The sequence below is a fragment of the Notolepis coatsorum genome (genome assembly GCF_963971535.1).
Source record: "Notolepis coatsorum genome assembly, chromosome: 12".
Taxonomy (NCBI): Eukaryota; Metazoa; Chordata; class Actinopteri; order Aulopiformes; family Paralepididae; genus Notolepis; species Notolepis coatsorum.
The window spans coordinates 84,388,395-84,413,182 of NC_140176.1; the positions used below are offsets into that span (position 1 = coordinate 84,388,395).

A 24,788-nucleotide genomic window follows, 5' to 3' on the forward strand; every position below is an offset into this window, starting at 1 on the left:
CTCCTACCCCCCCTACTGGCTTACAACCGGCGGGACCCCTTCAGTATATTATCCAGCTATAATCATTAAGTGACCATCGTTATAATTCCCTAAGAGCCAGGTTGTATACTTGCTTCCTGTGTAACCAGAGATTGGACATTCAGTGTTGATTTGCATACGAGTACTCATTTGCCTTACAAGAGCATTCAATTCAAATCATAAATGTAATAAGTAATTATTATATGTACCCTTTGCTATATATTAAATATTTGACTATTACCTTTGTGTGGACCTGATTTCATATGTGGGAAAGTGTTCATCATACTTAGATATCGTGTACTGTATGGCCAGTAATTAAAGTACATAAAGCGGTAGTGGTTTAATGATACCATACTTATCAATACAGTCAGGGAATTGTACCCCTCAGTTACAATTATTATGTTTTTGGTAGATTTTTATTTGTTTGTACTACCGGGCAGTCCGGTAGAGGGAGAGAGAGAGGAAGAACGGGAGACAGAGCGGGGGGAAGACATTCGGCAAAGGATGCCAGGTCCGGGAATCTAACCCGGGTCGGCCGCTTCGCGACGCAGCGCGTTACATGGGTCGCCACTTGAGTGCCCGGGAGCAAAGTTTTCTAACAGGAGGGCTCCTGCCCCGAGGCCTTTCCTGTGGAGTTTAACGGGGTCCAGGTCAGGACCTTCACCACGTCTGGCTGCTGATGAGACCTCCCGTCTGGGACATTGATACTGAGTGTTCCCTGTGCTTTCAGTTTCCGGTGATTAAAAGTCTTGGACGGGTTGTTATTGCCCTGTTTTCCCTACTTGTGTGCTTTGGTATTGTAGAGACTCTCTTTCTTTCTTCTACTACTACCAGAATTCTGCCAAAAGCTGAACATCAAGCAATATTAGTTCCACCAGTGTGACTTTCCAGTGCCAGCAAGCCAAGCCAGACGGAACCATGTTGCTGTGTTGAACTGTCAAATGAATGTGTTATTATGACATATGAACCTGGATTTAATCGCAGATGAATTAATCAAGCGCACGGCTGTAAGGAGTAACACTTTCCTTGTGAAGAAGTAACGTCAAATGGTGAGCGAGAAACAAATCAGATTTGAGTATTTAGTAGCCGTGTGGCTGTATTTTACTGCATATCATTTTGGTGGCATCACTTTCTCAATGATAGACTATAACATAACAACCACAGTATGTGTAGGTGAAGTTGTGTGCAAATCAGCAACGGAAACAACGGTAAAAATAGCACTAAATTACAACATGACAATCACAGTATGGATGTAGTGTGTGCAAAGTAGCAGTCAAAACAATTATACATAGCACCAAGTTATAATAATCACAGTTTAATAATTACAGTGCAGGTGTAGTGTATGTAACTGGCAGCATAAACACGGTAATATAACTAAATTGTAATGCAATAGTCACAGTATTGTGATTCAGTACAGTGAGTGAGTAGTGAACAGACTTGTTGAAAGATGTTTAGTCTCAGATGTTTAATCTTCAAATTGACCTGTTTTAAAATGTCAACCTCAAGGAAGATTATGTTAAAATATATATTTTACAGCGACTCAACAGAACAAAAAAAACAATTTCTTGATTCAGAACAATTTGATCATGGATGAACAAAAATGTCAATGTGAATGGTTGATTTGAATTTCAATGACTTTTTAAGCACGTTGTTAAAAGATTTGCTGTTTTCGAGGAATTCCAGGCCTTGACTTTAAAAAGAAAATTGCACTTTAATGACTTTGTGCGAACCCTGCTATCATATCCTCAGAGGGAGTTAACCTACCTATCATATCCTCAGAGGGAGTTAACCTACCTATCATCTTCTCAGAGGGGGTTTCCCGGCCAGCCATGTAGGGCTCCTCCTCTTCTTCCTCCTCCTCGTCTACCTCCTGCTCCTCATACTTCACTTCCTCTACCAGCTGCTTCCTTTCTCTTCTCCTCTCCTCCCCCCTCCACCCCATCTCTTCCCCCAGACATAGAGAGGGTTTGACCAATGACAGGTCGACCAGACTGCCTTCTGAATGGACCAGCCTGGAGACAGACACACAGATAGAAAGGTTTAGGGTCTACCGGTATATCTAAAGTGTATCTGTTTTCACACCTCAGTTCAGTTGAAATGGTATGAATCAGGAGTTCAGGTTATTCTGAGTGTGTGTGTGTGTGTGTGTGTGTGTGTGTGTGTGTGTGTGTGTGTGTGTGTGTGTGTGTTACAGTACCTGGTAATAGTGCTGTTTAGGCAAATTACATCGGTAGTACCGATTCACATTAGATCAATCAGTGCCACATTTCGGTACATCAAGACCCAGTTCGAAAATAATCACAATTCCAATGACGCGCAATTGTTATTTCATAATAGACACAGACCAGCGCGAATTGATCTATTCAGCCCTGCGTTCAACATCCCTGTGACAACTCATTTCGCGAGTTGCGCTGTTTCTATGTGCAGTGAAAACGCCAATGGGTCCAATGCGTCTAACATGCTTTGCATCCTCGCCATTCCTCTATGCCCACGTCATGGTAAAAACCTAAACTAACGTTAGCTGCTAACATTATCTAAGCTAAGCTAAGCTAAACTAACCCTGAAAATGCTCACAGTGGAGAAATATACTCTACTGTAATTACGCAACATCAGTTTAGTTTTTTGTGGAGTTCCAATAGTGAAGAATGGGAGGGGCTAAGCCCGTCTTTCCCTCTCTTTCTCTCTCTCTATGTTCAATTAGGTAGCCAAATGTTAGACTATAAAAAAGTTAAAAAGTAGCCAAACGTTAGACTATAAAAAAGTTTTAAAATAGCCAAACGTCATTAGCTGAAATATTCAAAGTCAAGTGTGTGCTTAAGTGTGTGTGTATGTGTGTTACCTTGGAATAGTGATTGTGTGTGTGTGTGTGTGTGTGTGTGTGTGTGTGTGTGTGTGTGTGGTGTGTGTGTGTGTGTGTGTGTGTGTGTGTGTGTGTGTGTGTGTGTGTGTGTGTGTGTGTGTGTGTGTGTGTGTGTGTTACCTGGTAATAGTACTGTTGTGTGTGTCCACTACAGTCTTGAGGTCAGTTAGTTGCAGGAACGGCTGATGGAAGTAGTGGAGATGGAGAATACACACCTGTACACACACAGGATTATAGTGTTGGAGCCACAATTCACTTAAATTGATTCATTTGACCTGTGAAATTAAGATAATGTGAATGTAAACATGTATACAAAATAAAATAAAAATGAAAATATGTTTGATATGAATCACTTACCTTAGTTATGGTTTGATGCATCCTATAGGATATGGAATTATGTGTATATTACTTACCCTAGTTATCTTATGCTTACCTTGTATGCTTACCTCTGGATGATTCCCTCTTCAGGTAACAATGCGTGTGTGTATGTGTGTGTGTGTGTGTGTGTGTGTGTGTGTGTGTGTGTGTGTGTGTGTATTGTGTGTGTGTGTGTGTGTGTGTGTGTGTGTGTGTGTGTGTGTGTGTGTGTGTGTGTGTGCGTGCGTGCGTGTGTGTGCATGCGTGTGTTTGCTGACCAATAGGAAAGCAGCAGGAATGAAGATCTTAGTGAAGAGGACAGGAACAGAGAACTTCTCAAGACCAACATCTTCTAACCTGAGAAAGAGAGAGACATAGAAGGAGAGACATAGAGAGACAGAGAGAGAAGAGAGAGATGTAGAGGGGGTCGAGATAGTAATAATAGTAGTACCTGTGTGTACTGAGGTAGTAGTAGTACCTGTGCATACTGAGGTAGTAGTAGTACCTGTGTGTACTGAGGTAGTAGTAGTACCTGTGTGTACTGAGGTAGTAGTAGTACCTGTGTGTACTGAGGTAGTAGTAGTACCTGTGTGTACTGAGGTAGTAGTAGTACCTGTGTGTACTGAGGTAGTAGTAGTACCTGTGTGTACTGAGGTAGTAGTAGTACCTGTGTGTACTGAGGTAGTAGTAGTACCTGTGTGTACTGAGGTAGTAGTAGTACCTGTGTGTACTGAGGTAGTAATAGTACCTGTGTGTACTGAGACCAGTGTAGTAGCTCCAGGTGTCAGGCGAGGTGGGGAACTGGAAGGTATAGACCAGGATCAACACCAGCATAGAGTAAACCACCACCCCCACCCAGAAATATCGCAACACAGTACGCCAACGCTCGTAGTTCAACTGGAGAGAGAGAGAGAGAGAGAGAGAGAGCGAGAGAGAGAGAGAGAGAGAGAGAGAGAGAGAGATATTAAGAAGAGTTATTACTGTGAGTCTGATTGACACGAGATGTCCTACATACATTTACACTGTACGTTTGACTAACAGGAGACATGTAGTAACATGTTGCCCCAAACTTGACGTTTCCTTCATGATGAGAAAAATGTGTGAGAGAGAGAGAGCGAGAGAGAGAGAGAGAGAGAGAGAGAGAGAGAGAGAGAGAGAGAGAGAGAGAGAGAGAGAGAGAGAGAGAGAGAGAGAGAGAGACTTTTTCAACAGGGAAGTTAGTGGAGATAAACTGACTGGGGCTCGCTTAGATCTACTTTGTGTGCACTGTGTGTAGATCGGGTAGATTTCAGTCATTGTTATATATTATTACCTGGTAAAGAGCCACACAGCTGAGGAACATCATCATGTAGATGATCTTGTACATGACGATTCTTCCCTCGAAGGAAACAAAGAAGAACATTGTGCCACACACGTAGATCCAGTACTTGACAAACATCCTGGCTACCACAGCGACCAGAGCCTCCATCTGACTCCCCCCTCCCCCCGCCCCTCCCAGCAGAAACTCCTCCGCCTCCACCTGCTTCTCCTCCTGTCTCTCCTTCTCCTCCTCATCTGGATAAAAGACAAGAAAAAACTCAGTCAGTCAGTCAATTCATAAATACAATAATTAGACAGATATATATCCAGACAGACAGACAGGTGTCTTACCCTCGCAATGTACAGTGATAGAAGCCAGGTGTTCATCCGTCTGTCCATTTGTCTCTCTGTCTGTCTGTCTGTTTGCCTTCTCAGTCAGCGACTGTCGCAGCAGCAGCCAAAACGTCAGCAGACACACAATCTAAAAACACAACCAGGTCACATGATCTAGAAACACAACGAGATCACACGATCTAAACCCACAACCAGATCACATGATCTAGAAACACAACGAGATCACACGATCTAAACCCACAACCAGGTCACATGATCTAGAAACACAACGAGATCACATGATGTAAAAACACAACCAGATCACACAATCTAAAAACATAATCAGCTTACATGATCTAGAACCACAACAGACACAACTCTAGTTGTTGTCTAGCTTCAGGAGAGAGTGGTGCATGTTCACAAATATCACATGAACTGTCCTGGGGCACAAGAAGAACATACTGACTGAACTGTCCTGGGGCACAGGAAGAACATACTGACTGAACTGTCCTGGGGCACAGGAAGAACATACTGACTGAACTGTCCTGGGGCACAGGAAGAACATACTGACTGAACTGTCCTGGGGCACAGGAAGAACATACTGACTGAACTGTCCTGGGGCACAGGAAGAACATACTGACTGAACTGTCCTGGGGCACAGGAAGAACATACTGACTGAACTGTCCTGGGGCACAGGAAGAACATACTGACTGAACTGTCCTGGGGCACAGGAAGAACATTCTGACTGAACTGTCCTCAGAAATACTGTCCTGGGGCACAGGAAGAACATACTGACTGAACTGTCTTTCAAAAGCCTTAGAGAAAGCTTATCTTAACTTCATCATCATAAGTTATGAATGTCATATTGATATTACATTCTTCATCGTGTGCTATGGCTTTCGAGACCTATTTCTGAACGAACTGTGGCTATCCTATCAATGCTACAATTCGGAAACATGACATCACAGCATTCTGTCAGGCTTTGCGCCTCCTGGTGGCATATAACAGAACAGCACTTCATCAAGAAATTACATTAAAATCAACCGCATCGGTGCCGCATATTGCCGACGGTAGAATGGTCGACAGATCTGTCAGCTCCATCTGTAGGACTTGGATGCGAGTTCTCTACAAGTTAAAGGATAATATCTAGGACCTGATTAATGTTATCTTGGAGGCCAGTTCTCTACAGGATAAAGGATAATATCTAGGACCTGGTTAATGTTACCTTGGAGGCCAGTTCCCTACAGGGAACGTCTTTCTTCAGGAAGAGCCCAGGAACTGGTTCTATCGCTGGGAAGCTATAGATGTACTGGAGTATAAGGAGCAGGTTGCCATAGGCGACCAGCCATGGTGATGACATCATAGTGTAGCGACGGCGATCTCGCAGCATCCACAGAGCACAGGACCACAGCAGGAGGGCACAGGTCAGCCATGACACATACGTTATAGACCACGCCTAAACATAGACACACATGTTATACACCAGGCCCAAGTAGCCTGGACTACATTAGCCAGGTAGCCTGGACTACATTAACCAGGTAGCCTGGACTACATTAGCCAGGTAGTCTGGACTACCTTAGTCAGATAGCCTGGACGACATTAGCCAGGTTTGATTGATTGAAAACTTTATTAACAGATTGCAGAATGGGTACAATACAGTACGGCTCAATACACACAATTGTTAAGGGGATGCAGACAAGGAACAAAATAAGCACCCGCCCAACGCCAATGGCGTGTATATTTCCTCTTTGGCTGGTAAATTACAGAGGCTACTCAGCCACTCTGGCGTGTAAAATAATTGGGAGCCATATGAGCATATTAGAGTATTATATCAGGGTAATACAGTGCAAGCATTTCACTCGCATTTGCCTCTAAAATTAGATTTGTGCGAACCGGAAAAATCATTTAGGAGCACAGTGTGCGAGTAAATCGTCTTGTGTAGTGGGCGTGTCAACAACTGCACAATTGTCATTTTATAATAGACACGGAGCAGCGTGGATCAGCTCTGTAACAACTCATCTCAGTCTGCTTCTATGTGCAACGAAAACTCCGCGAGCAGCGGTTCCAACATGCTTTGCATCCTCGCCAGTCCTGTATACCCACGTTGCGCTAAAAAACAATAACTACTGTAATGTTATCTGCTAACTAAGTACTCCAACTAAGCTAACCTGCTAACGCTAACTACTGCTAACGCTAATCACTGGGGACGCTCAGAGGCATAGTGCGGGAAGGGAGGGCTGAGAATCTCTGTCTCTCTCCGTCTATCTCTGTGTGTGTGTGTGTGTGTGTGTGTGTAATTGATTGATTGATTGAAAAGTTTATTAACAGATTGCAGAATGGGTACAGTACAGTTCAATACATACAATTGTTAAGGGGATGCAGACCAGAGAAAGACTTTTGTCTTGTTTACATCAGGGTCCCCCATTTTCAATTCATCATAACATATATGACATACATGACATACAGATAGACAGTACTGCTACATCTATACATTTATAACATATCAGATTTGCAAATACAGTACTGTTTGTGATACAAAAGTGTCCAGAAAAAGAGTGAATATACATTTGGCGTAGAAACTGTACATTGGAGGAGGTTGGGTGGGTGGGGTGGGGTTGGGTGGGTTGGGTGAGGGCTGTACATTGGAGGTGGGGGGGGGGGGGTTGGGTAGGGGACACACACACATTTTACACTGTACATTGGAATACTGACAAAGCCTTACTTGGTCATTTACTGTACAACTAGGTTAGGACATTTGTAGGGGCCAGTTTCGAATTGCAGTCTCACGTAGGTGTTTTTTGAGAGTGTTTTTGAAAGTGGGTAGTGATTCACATTCCTTTACAGCTTTAGGTAGGGCGTTCCACCTTGATGTGGCATAATTGCGAAACGTGTTTAGTCCCTTGTTTGAGCCGAATCTGGGTTTTACATGATTTGTGGAGCTCCCTCTGGTGTTGTGATCGTGGTATTCACTGACCTTTGGGAAGTATTTTGACATGTACATGGGTACCTTGGTCGCGTAGTGTATCTTGTAGACCAGGCCCATTGCAAGTTGCTGTACTCTGTCGTCTACTCTAAGCCATCCTAGGTTGTCAAAGTGGGCAGGGGTGAGGTGGGTTCTAGGAGTTAGGTCAAGCAGTAGTCTGACTAGCTTGTTTTGAGATGTTTGTAATTTGTTTTTTAGTGCCTTTGAGGTGCTTTGGTACCATGAGGTGCAAGCATAGTCGTAGTACCCTTGAATGAGTGCTCCTGCTAGAGTCTTCAGGGTATTCTTGTTTACCAGAGAGGAGATCCGGTACAAGAATCGCGTTCGTTGGTTGACTTTTTTTATTACATTGGATGCCATTTTGTCACAGGAAAGATTAGCCTCTAGGATGGAACCCAGGTAGGTAATTTCATCTTTCCTTGTGATAATATTGTCACCCACTGCAACCGAGAAGCCGTCGGTCTTGCTGAGTTTGTTATTTGAACCGAAGAGAATGGACTCTGTTTTGCCCATGTGTAATGATAGTTTGTTGTCGGCGAGCCATATGCAGATTTTGCCTAGTTCCGAGCTGAGGGCTTTTTCAACCTGTAACTTGTTCTTGTCAGAGACCAGCAGGGCTGAGTCGTCCGCAAACAGGAACAAGTTGCAGTCACAAGCTGACGACATGTCATTTGCATAAATTAGGAATAGTAGCGGTCCTAGTATGCTTCCTTGTGGAACACCACAGCTCACTGTGAGGGGGGGGGATAGGGTACCGTTTACTTCCACCATCTGTTCCCTCCCCTCCAGGTAGGATTGTATCCAGCTCACTGATAAACTATCAAAAAAACCAATTGCTTTTAGCTTGTCAATCAGAATGGTGTGATTGACAGTGTCGAAGGCCTTTTGTAGGTCCAGCATGACCATGCCGCAATATTTGCCCGCGTCCACCTCTTGTTTGATGTGGTCGTTCAAGTAGAGAAGGCATGTGTCCGTGGAGTGGGATGTTCTGAAGCCAGATTGGAATTCGTAGATTAGATTTTTTTCCGCGAGGTACTTTTCGATCTGTTCGTATACTATTTTTTCCATGACTTTCGAGATGGATGTAAGGATAGAAACAGGGCGGTAGTTACCCGGGTCTAATTTGCTGCCCTTTTTGTGCAGGGGTGTTACTCTCGCAATTTTGAAGTATGTGTGTGTGTGTGTGTGTGTGTGTGTGTGTGTGTGTGTGCGCGCGCGCGTGTGTGTGTGTGTGTCTCGCTCTCTCCCTCTCTCTACATCTCTCTCCTGAACCTATTTAATTCAAAAGGAAGATATTGATGGACAGTAGCTATAGTATATAGCTCAGTAGCTGTAACAGAATAATTGTATTAATTACTATTGATAGGGATGCTCGATATTGGCTTTTTTACCGATACCGATATACCGATATTGTCCAACTCTTAATTTCCGATACCGATATCAACCGATACCTGTGAGGTTTTTGTCCTTTGCTCACTTACTCGCTCTGTTCCTTTAAGCCTACTCGCTCTTTTCCATTTGTTTTCTGTTAATCATTTCATTCCCCTATTCACACGCTTCTTCCCAGAGACGTCGTTGATTGGTTCTCCCCCGTCCACACGCTTATCAATCACATCCCTCAGCTGTCACTGCTTGTCAATTAAGCATTCCCGTATTATTTATACCCCGTTTCCCCATTCAAGTTTTGTTGGATCGTTTTGATATTTCAGTTGCATTCGCCGTTCCTGCTGCCTGCTGTTGTTTCCCTGTGCTTTGCCTCCAGGATATTCAAGAAGCATTCCTCTTGGACACCCTTTCCCCGAGGCGACGCGCTCGCTCCATTCTGTTCCAACGCTCTTTACGCACAACGCCTGGGTGAGTTTTTTATGACTGTCTTTGATCCAATTCCGTTTTTCGTGTGTTTATATAACACTGAAGATTTCCAGCTTTTTATCAGACAGTCACTCACCCAGCGTTTAGCCTTTTTTGGATTGTTTCATTGGGATAATATTTTGGCCTAACATCTCCCACTGTGTGTTTACACACGAAGATATTATCACATTGGATTTGTATTTTTGGGACTTCGCTCACAGTGTTTATTTTGCACCGAAGATATCTATCACTTGGGATTGTGTTTTGAACGTTACTCACAGTGTGTATTTACACCGAAGATTCAGTCACTTGGATAACTCTGTTTTCGGGTACAAGTCACCTCTCCTGTTCACCTGCTCTGTTCCACCTGCACTCTGAGTTAACTCGCTCCCTCTCTCTCTCTCGGTCCCGCAACCACCTCGGAGATTTTGCCGAGAGAAGTCTGCAGAGCGGCTCTGACGTCAGCGTCTGCTTCCCCTGACTACCATCCCGGGAGAAGCTGCAGAGCAGCAACATTCATCCTTGCTTGTATTCCAGTCTTTGTTTGAACTCTTCCAAGTCTGTGCTGTTTATTTAGTCTTAATAAACAAGCCCTTGTTTTTGGCAACTCTGAATCCTACTCTCTTGTGTCGTTGCGTTTGGGGTCGGTGTCAAACCCTAACATTACGATCCAACCAAAATGACGACCCCAGCCGACACAGAGAGGGTCAGAACCGCACTTGCTATTCAAGTCGAGTTGACCAAGGATCACAGCCACCAACTAGAGAGGGCTGCGGCTGCGGTGCAGGATCTCAGGGAACAGGTCCTGCCTATTCAAGGGTCACTGGCCGTTCTGGCGGGACAACAATCTGGTATTCTCGTTCAGCTTCACTCGCTGAGCGACACCGTTAATGCTTTACTTCCCTCACATCCTTCAGGAGCATTCCCCGCAGCCCCAGCAGATCCCGCACCTCGGGAACCCCGTCTCTCCGTCCCACGGCTGTTCGACGGCAATCCCGAGGAGTGTGCCACATTCATCATGCAATGTGAGTTGGTTTTCCGTCATCAACCAAGCCGTTTTACTGCTAGAGGGTCCCAAGTGGCCTATATGATGAACTTGCTTTCAGGCCATGCTGCCCAGTGGGTCACTTCCTCCTGGGCAATGGATGCAGATTTTGTTTTCTCCTATCCAGACTTCGTGGCGGAGCTCCGCAGAGTATTCCACCATCCAGCCCGAGGTCTGGACCCTGGAGCCCGGTTGGGGACCTTCCGACAGGGGAGCGGCAGGGTAATTGACTACGTCCTGGAGTTTCGACTGGCGGCGGTGGAGAGTGGATGGAACGACCCTGCACTTCGCCTAACCTTCTTGAGGGGGCTCAGTGACGCAGTCCGGGACCAGCTCGCTACCCGGGAGGTGCCCGACTCCCTCGAGGACCTGTTTAGCCTCGTCATCCGCATCGACGGACGCCTCCAGGAGAGAAGGCGCGAGAGGACCCGACTGTTACCTCCTGAGGTACCCCAGATTCCCCGGACGCATGACGTCACTCCTGGACGCCCTGTCCTCAACACAACTGGTGGTAGCGGGCCCTCCCGTTCGGTTCGCGAGGAGGAACCCATGCAGCTGGGACGCTCTCATCTGAGCCAGGCGGAGCGTGAGGCAAGGCTCAGGTCCGGTCTCTGCCTCTACTGCGGAAGGGAAGGACACCGAATCGCCGACTGCCCCACCCGGCCAAAAGATCAGGCTCGCCGAGACCCCGGGAAATCCTGGTGAGCCGTTTTTCCCATTCCCAGAGCCGCGCACCACCTGACCATCTGATGAGCGTCACCCTGGCCTGGGGGGACCAACGAGCCACGGTGGAGGCCCTCATCGACTCTGGGGCAGACGAGAATTTCCTCGACTTCGAGTTTGCTACCCGAGCCAACATTCCACTTGAGGACCTTGTGAGGCCCTTGGAGATCTTTTCGTTGGACCAACACCGCCTGGCCGACATCTCTCAACGCACCGGCCCAGTCGTGCTGACCATCGCTGGGAACCACGTCGAGAGAATCCAGTTCCTCATCACCCAATCCCCCCTTGTCCCGGTGGTCCTGGGTAGGCCCTGGCTCGCGCTGCACGAGCCCCACATTGCCTGGTCCTCCGGTACCATCAAGGGCTGGAGCTCCTCCTGTCACGCCCTGTGTCTGCAGGCGGCGTCCTGTCCCCCGCCCCCGAGGCCCGCTGGTGAGTCGCCTCCGGACCTCTCGTCCATACCTCCCGAGTACCACGACCTCTTGGAGGTTTTCAGTAAATCCAGGGCTCAGGCCCTTCCACCTCACCGCCCCTATGACGGCGCCATCGACCTCCGCCAAGGGGCTCCCCTTCCCGGCAGCCGCCTCTACAGTCTGACCGTTCCGGAGAAGAAGGCGATGGATCTCTACATCTCTGAGTCATTGGAAGCAGGACTCATTCGGCCTTCCTCCTCCCCGGTGGCGGCCGGTTTCTTCTTTGTTGGTAAGAAGGATGGGGACCTGCGACCCTGCATCGACTATCGCCAGCTCAACGAGATCACCATCAAGAACAAGTACCCTCTACCTCTCATGAACTCCACCTTCGAGCCACTGACCCAGGCCTCCGTCTTCACCAAGTTGGACCTCCGGAGTGCCTACCATCTTGTCCGTATCCGTGAGGGCGATGAATGGAAGACCGCCTTCAAGACCCCCAGGGGCCACTACGAGTACCTAGTGATGCCGTTCGGCCTCACCAACGCCCCGGCGGTATTCCAGGCACTCATGAACGACGTCCTTCGTGACATGCTGGAGGTGTTCGTGGTGGTGTACCTGGACGACATCCTCATCTTCTCCAGGACCCTCGAGGAACACATCCAGCATGTCCGCCGTGTGCTGGAGCGCCTCCTCCACAATCGGCTCTTCGTCAAGGCGGAGAAGTGCCGTTTCCACTCCGACTCCGTCGACTACCTGGGCTTCATCGTTGAGAAGGGCTTGACCCGAGCGGATCCTCGCAAGATCCAAGCTGTGGAGGATTGGCCTGAACCCACCACTCGGAAGGAGTTACAGAGTTTCCTCGGGTTCGCCAACTTCTACCGAAGGTTCATCCGGAACTACAGTCAAGTGGCGGAGCCACTTACCAAGCTGACCTCCCCCGCTCTGCCGTTCGACTGGTCCCCAGCGGCATGTGCTGCGTTCCGCTCCCTCAAGAAGAGGTTCACTTCCGCCCCTATCCTGCTCCACCCTGACCCCAAGAGACAGTTCATTGTGGAGGTGGACGCCTCGGATACTGGACTGGGCGCTGTCCTATCCCAACGTTCTCTTTCGGACCAGAAGGTACATCCTTGCGCCTTCTACTCGCGTCGTTTCCTCCCTGCCGAGAGGAACTACGACACCGGCAATCGGGAGCTGCTGGCGGTCGTGGCTGCGTTGGAGGAGTGGCGTCATGGGCTAGAGGGGGCCGAGGAGCCTTTTACCATCTGGACGGACCACAAGAACCTGACGTTCATCCGCGCTTCCAGGCGCCTCAACGGTCGGCAGGCGAGATGGGCCAGTTTCCTCAGTCGGTTTGACTTCTCGCTGACCTTCCGCCCCGGTTCCCGCAACACGAAGGCCGACTCCCTGTCCCGGTTACACTCCAAGGGGGCTCCACCCTCTGAGGACCCTACTCCCATCCTCCCGGAGCCCCGAGTGGTTGGAGCCATCACCTTGGGCATCGAGGGAGTGGTTAGACGTGCCCTACGCTTCCAGCGTGCTCCAAGCAACGTTCCTATTCATCGTCTCTTTGTCCCCGACTCTGTCCGGTCCCGGGTACTGCTTTGGGGCCATACCAGCCGGTTCGCCTGCCACCCTGGCGTCCATCGCACGTTCTCCTTCCTGGCTCGTCGTTTCTGGTGGCCCACCATGCGGAACGACGTCAAGGAGTTCGTATTGGCCTGCGCGGTCTGTGCCCGCAGCAAGGCCTCACACCAGGCACCCTCCGGGCTCTTACAGCCACTTCCCGTTCCAAGCCGTCCTTGGTCACATGTGGCGCTAGACTTCGTCACAGGTCTTCCCTCCTCCCAGGGGAACACTTGCCTTCTGACCGTGGTGGATCGATTCAGCAAGGGGGTTCACCTCGTGGCCCTTTCCAAGCTTCCCTCGGCGGCCGAGACGGCGGACCTCCTAACTCACCACGTGTTCCGCCTTCATGGGTTTCCCCAGGACATCGTCTCTGACCGGGGGCCCCAGTTCACCTCCCAGGTATGGCGGGCCTTTTGCAAGGGATTGGGGGCGACGGTCAGTCTTTCCTCTGGTTATCATCCCCAGACTAACGGACAGACGGAGAGGATGAACCAGAGCGTGGAGTCTGCTCTTCGGTGTGTGGCAGCCGAGAGACCGGCATCCTGGAGCCGTTTCCTTCCCTGGGTTGAATACTCCATCAATTCAATGGTCAGTTCCGCCACCGGCCTCTCACCATTTGAGGTTTCCCTGGGCTACCAACCCCCTCTTTTCCCCGCACAGGAGGCGGAAGTGGCAGTTCCCTCCGTGCAGGACCACCTCGACCGCTGCCGACGAGTTTGGGAGATCACCAGGACCGCGCTGCTCCGGACATCTGAGCGCGCCTGTCGTGGTGCCGACCGGCGCCGGGTTCCTGCGCCGACTTACCTCCCTGGGCAGAGGGTGTGGCTCTCCGCAAAGGACCTCCCGCTTCGGTCCTCGGCCAAGAAGCTCAACCCCCGTTTCGTCGGACCTTTCGAGGTCCTGAAGGTACTCAGTCCGGCGGCCCTACGCCTGAAACGTCCTGCGTCCATGCACATTCACCCCGTGTTCCATGTCTCCCGGGTTAAGCCCGTCTCCCTCAGTCCCCTTATGCCTCCAGCTCCTGATCCTCCGCCTCCCGTGTTGGTGGATGGTCACCCCCAGTGGCAGGTCCGCCGGTTGATGGGCGTTCGTCGGCGGGGCCGGGGGTTCCAATACCTGGTGGACTGGGAGGGTTACGGCCCTGAGGAGCGTAGCTGGGTCTCCCGGCAGCTCATCGTGGATCCCGGCTTGATCACTGACTTCCATCGTGCCCATCCTGACGAGCCGGGTCGGCCTGGTCGCCGGGTGGCTCCCGTGGAGGGGGGGGTACTGTGAGGTTTTTGTCCTTTGCTCACTTACTCGCTCTGTTCCTTTAAGCCTACTCGCTCTTTTCCATTTGTTTTCTGTTAATCATTTCATTCCCCTATTCACACGCTTCTTCCCAGAGACGTCGTTGATTGGTTCTCCCCCGTCCACACGCTTATCAATCACATCCCTCAGCTGTCACTGCTTGTCAATTAAGCATTCCCGTATTATTTATACCCCGTTTCCCCATTCAAGTTTTGTTGGATCGTTTTGATATTTCAGTTGCATTCGCCGTTCCTGCTGCCTGCTGTTGTTTCCCTGTGCTTTGCCTCCAGGATATTCAAGAAGCATTCCTCTTGGACACCCTTTCCCCGAGGCGACGCGCTCGCTCCATTCTGTTCCAACGCTCTTTACGCACAACGCCTGGGTGAGTTTTTTATGACTGTCTTTGATCCAATTCCGTTTTTCGTGTGTTTATATAACACTGAAGATTTCCAGCTTTTTATCAGACAGTCACTCACCCAGCGTTTAGCCTTTTTTGGATTGTTTCATTGGGATAATATTTTGGCCTAACATCTCCCACTGTGTGTTTACACACCGAAGATATTATCACATTGGATTTGTATTTTTGGGACTTCGCTCACAGTGTTTAGTTAAATATCTATCACTTGGGATTGTGTTTTGAACGTTACTCACAGTGTGTATTTACACCGAAGATTCAGTCACTTGGATAACTCTGTTTTCGGGTACAAGTCACCTCTCCTGTTCACCTGCTCTGTTCCACCTGCACTCTGAGTTAACTCGCTCCCTCTCTCTCTCTCGGTCCCGCAACCACCTCGGAGATCCTGCCGAGAGAAGTCTGCAGAGCGGCTCTGACGTCAGCGTCTGCTTCCCCTGACTACCATCCCGGGAGAAGCTGCAGAGCAGCAACATTCATCCTTGCTTGTATTCCAGTCTTTGTTTGAACTCTTCCAAGTCTGTGCTGTTTATTTAGTCTTAATAAACAAGCCCTTGTTTTTGGCAACTCTGAATCCTACTCTCTTGTGTCGTTGCGTTTGGGGTCGGTGTCAAACCCTAACAATACCGATATATACAGGGTTTCCCCCCCAAAAAAACGGAATAATTTCAGGTAATTAACATTACATATCTCTTGTTGTGGAATTAACACAACATTATGCATACTTTTGACAATAAATAAAATCAGAATTTGTTCTTACTTGCTTGCCTGGGTAAATAAAGGTTATAGAAATGTAAACATTTTTAAAATTAAAACATTTGAAAACCGATACCGATATTTTCCGATATCACATTTTTAGGCCAATATCGGCCGATAATATTGGTAGGCCGATAATATCGGACATCCCTACTATTGATTAACTATTATTCAATAGCGTTTAAATTATAATGAATTCAATAATTGTATAAAGAATTTTCCATGTTCTGACATCTAATAATATATTCCATTACCTTTCCTATCTGTATCTGTATCAAAGTCAAAATGTTGCAGTACAACATACAAAAGCAGCTTGACAACCGATATCCTTTGTGTCTACTAGGCATGGGCCAATGTGTCATTTTGGTGATATGTGCTATTGCACAGATGTTGACCCTTAGTATGCACACGCACAGTATAATATGCATGTAATAAATTGTTTGTTAATAAACTCTGTTACTTGAAAAATGTTCACTGTGCTCCTAAATTTCTTTGTGTGCTCCTAATTTCTTTTTTATTTAGGAGCACATGTGCTCCCTGGGAAAAAGGTTAGCGTAGAGCCCTGTATATAGTAATAATAAAAATAACACATGGCGATATACTAAAAAGCTGTTTCAAATTTTTGGCTGGTAAAAAATCTGCCTGGCTGGTAAGCCAAAAAGTTTATTTTATTCCCTGGTTCTATGTTCTATGAGTCGGTGGTGGCGGGCGCCTTCTTGTACGCTGTGACCTGCTGGGGCAGCGGACTGAGAGCAGGGGACACAAACAGGCTGGATAAGCTGGTCAGGAAGGCCAGTAGCGTGGTTGGGGTGGAGCTGGACTCCCTAGCGAGGGTGGCGGAGAGGAGGAGCCTTGCTAAGCTCCAGGCCATCAGGGAAAACCCCTCCCACCAACTATACACAGACTTGGCTGACAGGAGGAGCATGTTCAGTGCCAGGCTCACACTACCTAAATGCAGCACTGAACGGCACAGGAAGTCCTTCATTCTAACAGCCATCAGACTATACAATGCATCACTGTGCCTCACTGCATCACTGAGCACAGAGTGACAGTTACCATCTTCCTGTGCTGCACTGTGCTGTTACACCTACTGTAGACCTCAGTATATTTTTACTGTATTTATTTACTGTATATTTTATTCCATTTTTATTCTATTTTATTCTACTCTTATCTTAGGCAATTTGATTTGATTTGTTTTGTTATTCTTATTCGTGACCTATTCTGTCTAAATGTTTAAATGTTGAGCGATTTGCAGTGTCAAATTTCCCTCGGGATAATAAAAGTATTTCTATTCTATTCTATTCTATTCTGGATGCAGACCAGAGAAAGACTTTCGTCTTGTTTACATCAGGGTCCCCCATTTTCAATTCATCATAACATTTATGACATACACGACATACAGATAAACAGTACTGTTACATCCAGACATTTGACATAAAACATATACAAATATACAGTACTGTTTAAGAGACAGAGTTTCTAAAAGAGAGTATATACATTTGAGGGGGAAGAAACTGTACATTGGAGGGGGTTGGGTGGGTGGGCGGGGAGGGTTTGGACATTTACAGGGACCAGTTTCAAATTGCAGCCTCCCGTAGGTGCTTTTTTGAGAGAGGTAGTCTGGACTACATTAGTCAGATAGCCTGGACTACATTAACCAAAAAAATTGGTTTATTACAATTTACTCAAGCATAGTAACAGACACAATATGACAGAAGTATCTCACCATCATGGCGATCAAAGCACAGATGTAGCTCTGATTCATCAGGAACCGAAAGGCTGCAGCAGCCACACTCTCCTCCTTCCTCTCCTCTTCATCATTCTCCTCTCTCTCTCCCTCCTCCTCCTCCTCCCAGTCCAGCACACAGCCCTCAAACAGCCCTGTCTCCTCTGTGTCTGGAGAGAGGAGAGGAGGAGGGAGGAGAGGAAAGGAGAGAGGAGGCAAGGAAGAGAAGGGGAGAAGAGGATCAAATTAATCTGACCTGTTGTGTGGATTTGAACCATCAACCTGCAGTCAAAGGAACCAACCTGATTGGCTGAGGGAGTAGTGAGGCATGGAGTACAGGTCCGAACCCAACTCTCCGGTCTGGAAATGTGGGTTGAAGGAGTAGTCAGGAGGACTGGTTGATACGACCAGCACCTGAAAACCAAGAGCAACACGTCTGGTGAGAAAAGAAACCTCCACTGCTGTGTGTCATGTTATAGCAGGTGTACCAGAGACAGTCTATATAATGAGATGGATCACTGTGGTGGTTTAACCAGGGACAGTCTATATAATGAGATGGATCACTGTGGTGGTTTAACCAGAGACAGTCTATATAATGAGATGGATCACTGTGGTAGTTTAACCAGAGACAGTCTATATAATGAGATGGATCACTGTGGTGGTTTAACCAGAGACAGTCTATATAATGAGATGGATCACTGTGGTGGTTTAACCAGAGACAGTCTATATAATGAGATAAACCACCCTCACCAGATCCGGACCCATCACACTCACCATCAACGACTCCACCATCACCCCCTCCCCCCTAGTCCGCAACCTTGGTGTCCTCCTTGACCCCACCCTCTCATTTGACCCCCACGTCCGCTCCATCGTCAAAACATCCTACTTTCACCTCCGCAACATCGCAAAAATCCGTCACTGCCTCTCCCCCCCCGCTGCTGAATCCCTCATTCACGCCTTCATCTCCTCCCGCCTGGACTACTGCAACTCCCTCCTCACTGGTATCACCTCCCGCTCCCTCCATAAACTGCAAATGGTCCAAAATTCAGCCGCCCGCCTCCTCACCAACACCCGGTCCCGCGAACACATCACTCCTGTCCTCCACTCCCTCCACTGGCTCCCGATCAAACACCGCATTAACTTTAAAACACTACTCCTCACCTTCAAAGCCCTCCACAGCCTGGCCCCCCCCCTACCTGACTGATCTCCTTCTCCCCTACCGCCCAACCCGTTCCCTCCGGTCCTCCTCCACTGCCTCCCTCACTGTCCCGACATCCAAGCTCAAAAACTTCGGAGATCGGGCCTTCTCTCGCACTGCACCCCGACTCTGGAACTCCCTCCCCCAGTCCATCAGAGACTCCCCTACACTCTCCACCTTCAAAGCTCGCCTCAAAACCCACCTGTTCTCCCTTGCCTTCAACCCCCCCCACCCCTAAACCCCCCCCTCCCCTCCAACCTGATTGATATGTCTCTAGTCTCTTTTTTTTTGTGCCACCAGGCTGTCTCCCCCGTTCCCCCCATGGTCTCATGTTCCTTTGTTTTTGTTTCTTTGTTGTTTTGTTTTGTTTCTTTGCTTTCGCCTCTTTGTTTGTACCCCTGCTCCCGACTACTGTCAGCGACTTCGGGTTATTGAGAAGCGCTATATAAATTAAATGAATTATTATTATTATTATTTATGGATCACTGTGGTAGTTTAACCAGAGACGGTCTATATAATGAGATGGATCACTGTGGTAGTTTAACCAGAGACAGTCTATATAATGAGCCGACACTACAGTAGTGTTTATAAATTAATCACGTTTTAAATAATTTAACCACTCAACATATATACATGTAAATGTATATAATAAAGGAGCTGCAAGCTGCAGCGTGAATGGCTGTCCTAATGGCTGTAACTGTATAATGAGCAGACAGATCACTGAGCTTGTTTAACCGGAGAAAGTCTATAATATAATGAGCAGACACTGTGGTAGTGTTTAAACAGAGACAGAACATCCTCCTACAGTTGTTCTCTCTGAGCAGCAAGCTGGTCTCAGTACCATCTACATCAGTGGTGCCCAACCAGTCGACCGTGATCGACAGGTAGATCGCGGGCTGATTTCAAGTAGATCTCGATTAATAAAATTCGATTATAAAAAAAAATAAAAAAAATATGATTTTTATTTTTTTTGCTAAATCAACTCTGCCTCTCTTTGTTAACTACAACAAGCAATGCTGTTTGTTATTTAAGATGAGGTCGGACTTGGCACTGACAGATTTGTGTTCATTCTGCTGCTTTTATAAAGCCTCAAATGACGGCTTACAATATTTATTTCATGAAAGCAAAGTGTTTTGTTTGTCTAAGATTTAAAAAGGTTTAAACTTTACAGCACTGACAAAGTTGAACAAAGTGCTGTACAAGTCCCACAACATTAAAAATATATATATATAGAAAAAAAGAAGAAAAAAAAATGTATCTCAAAGCTTCGAATTAAAATCGAATCTCGGCCCCAAAGCTTAGAATTCCAAAAAAAATTTAAGGTCAGCCCTACTACGGATAGCTCATTATATCAACAGCGTTGTTGTTTGCAGGCTTGCAGCTGTTGGTTAGCTAGCTATCGTTCTCAGTTGGCTAACGTTAGCTACTAGCTAGCTAATACTGGCCTACCATTTCATTCGCAATGGAATGGCTAGCTAACTAACTGTACAAATCGATGTGATTTGGCTGAGACCGTAATTTGTATGGTTGGCTGGATTGGGGGTGGCCAGCTGGCTAGCTTTTCAATCAATCTGGATGTAACAAACAGTATCTGTATGTCAAATGTTATGATGAATTGAAAATGGGGGACCCTGATGTAAACAAGACGAAAGTCTTTCTCTGGGCTGCATCCCCTTAACAATTGTGTGTATTGAGCCGTACTGTATTGTACCCATTCTGCAATCTGTTAATAAAATGTTCAATCAATCAATCAATCTGTTATGCTTAACATGCAGTACTATTAACTTTACTTAATTTCTAAGATTAGATCATTTAGTTATTTTTAAATGTCTGATCTAAAGATAAACAAAGGGTTTTAAAAGTGTTATATTTATCTTCTCTTATAGTACCAGAGAGAAGCTGAGGAGAATCGACCAGCAACAAAAGCAAAATTTTGTATATATTTATATATATTTATCTTTATTTTTATTGTTTTACATTTTTAGATTTAACATTTTTCCCTGTGGTATCGAAAATGGTATCGAATATCGATACTTTTCAAGGTATCGTATCGAAGTTCGAAATTCCAGTATCGTGACAACACTAGTGTGTTGTCAGTTGCAATGTGACAGCTCTATTTACACATCATTCCTATTCCCTTTTAATTGTACATATATAATTTTTGTTTTGATTGTATTGTTCCACTTTTGCTTTGGCAATGTAAACTCATGTTTTCTCATGCCCATTGAATTGAGTGTGTGTGTTGCCTGTGTATGCAGAGTGTGAAATAAATGGGTCATGCTGCCTGCATGCCCAACGTGAGAAGTGAGTCTCGTCATTCTTGTAATTGCTACACTACACCGTTACAATGATATATAAAATATCATATTATATTATATACCCATTCAATATGCACATGACAGAAAATATTATATGCCATATAATATGTTCTGTCATGTGCATGTTGAATGGGTATTACTAATACTATTAATACTAATACTAGCCGAGAGTAGGTCAAATTTTGGCTGGTAGCTCTCGGCTAGGTGGTAAATTAAAAAGTAGATCTTGGTTCAAAAAAGGTTGGGCACCCCTGATCTACATCCTCGTCCTCAGTGACAGGGTTACTGATATCCTGCAAACTGTGGTTTTCAACCCGTTGCTGGACTTCAACCGCCTGACTCGATTGCCAACCCACACTCCCTCTACCAAGCAATTCTTCCTTACATATATGGCTCTTGCAGGCAACAGGTATTTTTCCTGTATTTGTCATAGATGTTTACAGTCTGCACCACTGCTGTAATGGGGTGCTAACCCATGCCAGCCCGATGGGGCCTATTCCCTCCTGTCAGCTGTCAAATATAACACCAAGACATTACCATGGCAACGGATATTTCTCTGTTTTGTCTTACCTCAGAACTACAGCTGGCCTCCTGGGTGGAAATCAACTGGAATACACACACACACACGCACATGCACACACACACACACACACACACACACACACACACACACACACACACACACACGCACGCACACACAAGCAGACAAATACACAGATGCAAACAGACTTCAGTTGAGAGGATCCAGAGATAATTCAAACAATGTTGTTTATTGGATTCTATTATATGTTGTACTACTGTATTGCACATCGTTGCGGGCAAGACCACCCGCATTTCATTGTATACTTGTATGCCGTGACAAATAAAACTCTTGACTTGACTTGAAACATACATTGTGTGTGTGTGTGTGTGTGTGTGTGTGTGTGTGTGTGTGTGTGTGTGTGTGTGTGTGTGTGTGTGTGTGTGTGTGTGTGTGTGTGATCTTACGTGTCTCTGCTCTGTGTAGTGTGCTCTCCTCCATAACTCTCTTCGCCTCTCGGCTGTGATGTCACCACTGATGTCATCAGGGATATCACCGGTGATGATGTCAGCAGCTGCTGACTCCTCCCCTTCCCTCCCTTCCTCATCATCATGCATGTGCTATAAGTATAAAGTATAATAAATAGCTAATTACTTTGGGTATGCAATCGTCAAAAACAAACAAATAAATAGCCCCATTTTTGCCCCATGCTTAAGAGGTTAAAGCTAGAGGGATTGTGTGTGTGTGTACCTGTATTCTACACAGTGTAGCTACAGTATAGTATAGCAGCAGTGTGTGTTATTATTATTATTATTATTATTATATACCTGACAGTGACTGTATTCTACAGTATAGTATAGTGTAGTATAGCATAAGTGTGTGTGTATATACCTGTATTCTACACAGTATAGTATAGCAGCAGTGTGTGTATACCTGTATTATATACAGTGTAGCTAGTAGCTACAGTATAGTATAGCAACAGTGTGTGTGTATACCTATATTATATACAGTGTAGCTAGTAGGGGTGTAACGGTACACAGAAGCCACGGTTCGGTACGTACCTCGGTATTGGGGTCACGGTTCGGTACGAGTTCGGTACAACAGAAAAAATATATTTATAATAATTATTAATATAATAAAAACAAAACAAAAATTACCTTTTTAAATTTTTGTACATTTATATATTATATTTATGATAATTATTATTATTAAATAGAATAATTTTCTATAGGCTTGCCGTGGTAATTAGTGATACTGGTGTCATTCTGTGTTCAGGCATCCACTTGCTTACTGCCCCTTTAAACTTATCCTTGCTAAGTTTCAGTTTCACTTCCAGAGAGAATTTTACTTCACGACCAGACTGAATACTAGAGAACAGATGACATATTACAACCAGGGGCGGAGCTTCAGGGGGGGCTGTAGGGGCAGGGCTCCCCGGGCCCGCGACGGTCGGGACCCAATGGGGGGCCCGGGCCCGTCGCAGAGGCAGCAGGCTCCGCCCCCGAGATATTATTTTACCCGCAGGTAATATTCACTCGTCGTGACGCCAGAGTGTCTTTGTGAAGCTGTATATATCTATTCATCATATCTATGGCTGTCACTATAGCCAATTGAAATGCTAGAAATGGTCACGTGGACTGGGAGAACCAATGGAATTTCACTTTCACTTCCGCGTTTGGGATGCCATCACGTGTTTGCAAAAACAAAACAAATGTCTTTGGATAACTTCTTTGCAGCGGGGAAATACCAACTGATGAGCCAGAAGAGGAGCCTACGACCTATAAAGCTTCTTTTAATAAACAGGAGTCATGCTTAACTTTGACATGTTTCAAACATTGGCTTTTGGAGGACCGAAACAATAATAAGCAACCGGTGACTCTCGCGTGTTGAGAGGCAACACGAGCCAATGAAGCAAGCAACTGTGTTCAAGTTGGGTGGGCATTCAACGCGAGTGGACATTTGACATGTTTCAAACATGACATGAGCATGGATTTTGGAGGACCGAAGCAAAAACAATAATAAGCCCAGGGCAGGGCTGCCTGCATTATGGTGAGTGTTGTGTTTTAATAATAATAATACATTCGATGTATAATACACCCGCTGTGGTGCTTCAAATCAAATGCACCCTACTGATCTGTTCATGTGTTATAATAATAATAATAATAATAATAATAATAATAATAATAATAATAATAATAATAATAATAATAATAATAATAATAATAATAATAATACATTCGATGTATAATACACCCGCCGTGGTGCTTCAAATCAAATGCACCCTACTGATCTGTTCATGTGTTATACTAATAATAATACATTCGATTTATAATGCGAGCACCTGCATTAAAATCAAATGACTGATCTGTTCAAGTGTTATGCACTGTGTGAGAGGCACTTTATAATAGAAAAAGACAGTGCAAACATGTATATGTCGTTTTTTTTGACAGTACTTATAAACACAAGAGTGGAGCGACAAGTTGGTTAAGGTTTGAGTTTGTCTTAGAGCATGGCGATAGAACGCCTGCCCTTTCTTTCGACGGTTAAGCTTAGGCACTCTTTCGAAGTTGGTGAAGGTTAGAGTTTGTCTTAGAGCATGGCGATAGAACGCCAGGTAGTTTGCAGGCGCAGAACTTGCTGTCCTCGGGAGAGCCAATTTGACTATACTGCTCTGAGCTCTGGTGGTGGCTATCCATGGGGCTGAATGGTGTGTCAGAAATTTAGTCATCTTATTAGGCTATGTTTCCGTCCTTGTGGTTTGTTGGACTTTATATTATGTTATATCATTATCTGATATATATATTCGTTTCTATACACTTTGTAGAAACGAAATCTTAAATATTACACTTTTTCTTTAGTTACTTTTCTTTCAAACATTGTTTTAAATTGTAATCTATACTGACTGAGCGATTTTTAAAGGGCCCGGTCATGTGGCCCCGCCCCCCGGCCCGGGTCTGATACGCGCCGCCACTGATTACAACAATGGCAGAGGATTATTTGGATTTAAACACAGTGATCTCAGATGATCTGTCGGGAAAAGTATGTTTCTTCTTTTTATTT

The 24,788-nt window shown here is 46.0% G+C and overlaps 1 protein-coding gene across 1 annotated transcript in view; it reads right to left on the bottom strand.

Annotated features, from left to right (window-relative positions):
* The window catches only part of LOC311237944 (piezo-type mechanosensitive ion channel component 2-like), a gene marked incomplete at its 5' end in the record, with an annotated part of 174,602 nt that overhangs the window by 144,005 nt on the left and 5,809 nt on the right, over positions 1 to 24,788 (bottom strand). Inside the window, 9 exons of the mRNA XM_084325919.1 lie at positions 1,813 to 2,030; positions 2,999 to 3,093; positions 3,514 to 3,592; positions 3,984 to 4,132; positions 4,548 to 4,789; positions 4,886 to 5,015; positions 6,093 to 6,323; positions 17,693 to 17,745; positions 17,995 to 18,106. Coding sequence (XP_084182045.1) covers positions 1,813 to 2,030; positions 2,999 to 3,093; positions 3,514 to 3,592; positions 3,984 to 4,132; positions 4,548 to 4,789; positions 4,886 to 5,015; positions 6,093 to 6,323; positions 17,693 to 17,745; positions 17,995 to 18,106 — 1,309 coding nt within the window. The remainder of the gene's footprint in view (positions 1 to 1,812; positions 2,031 to 2,998; positions 3,094 to 3,513; positions 3,593 to 3,983; positions 4,133 to 4,547; positions 4,790 to 4,885; positions 5,016 to 6,092; positions 6,324 to 17,692; positions 17,746 to 17,994; positions 18,107 to 24,788) is intronic.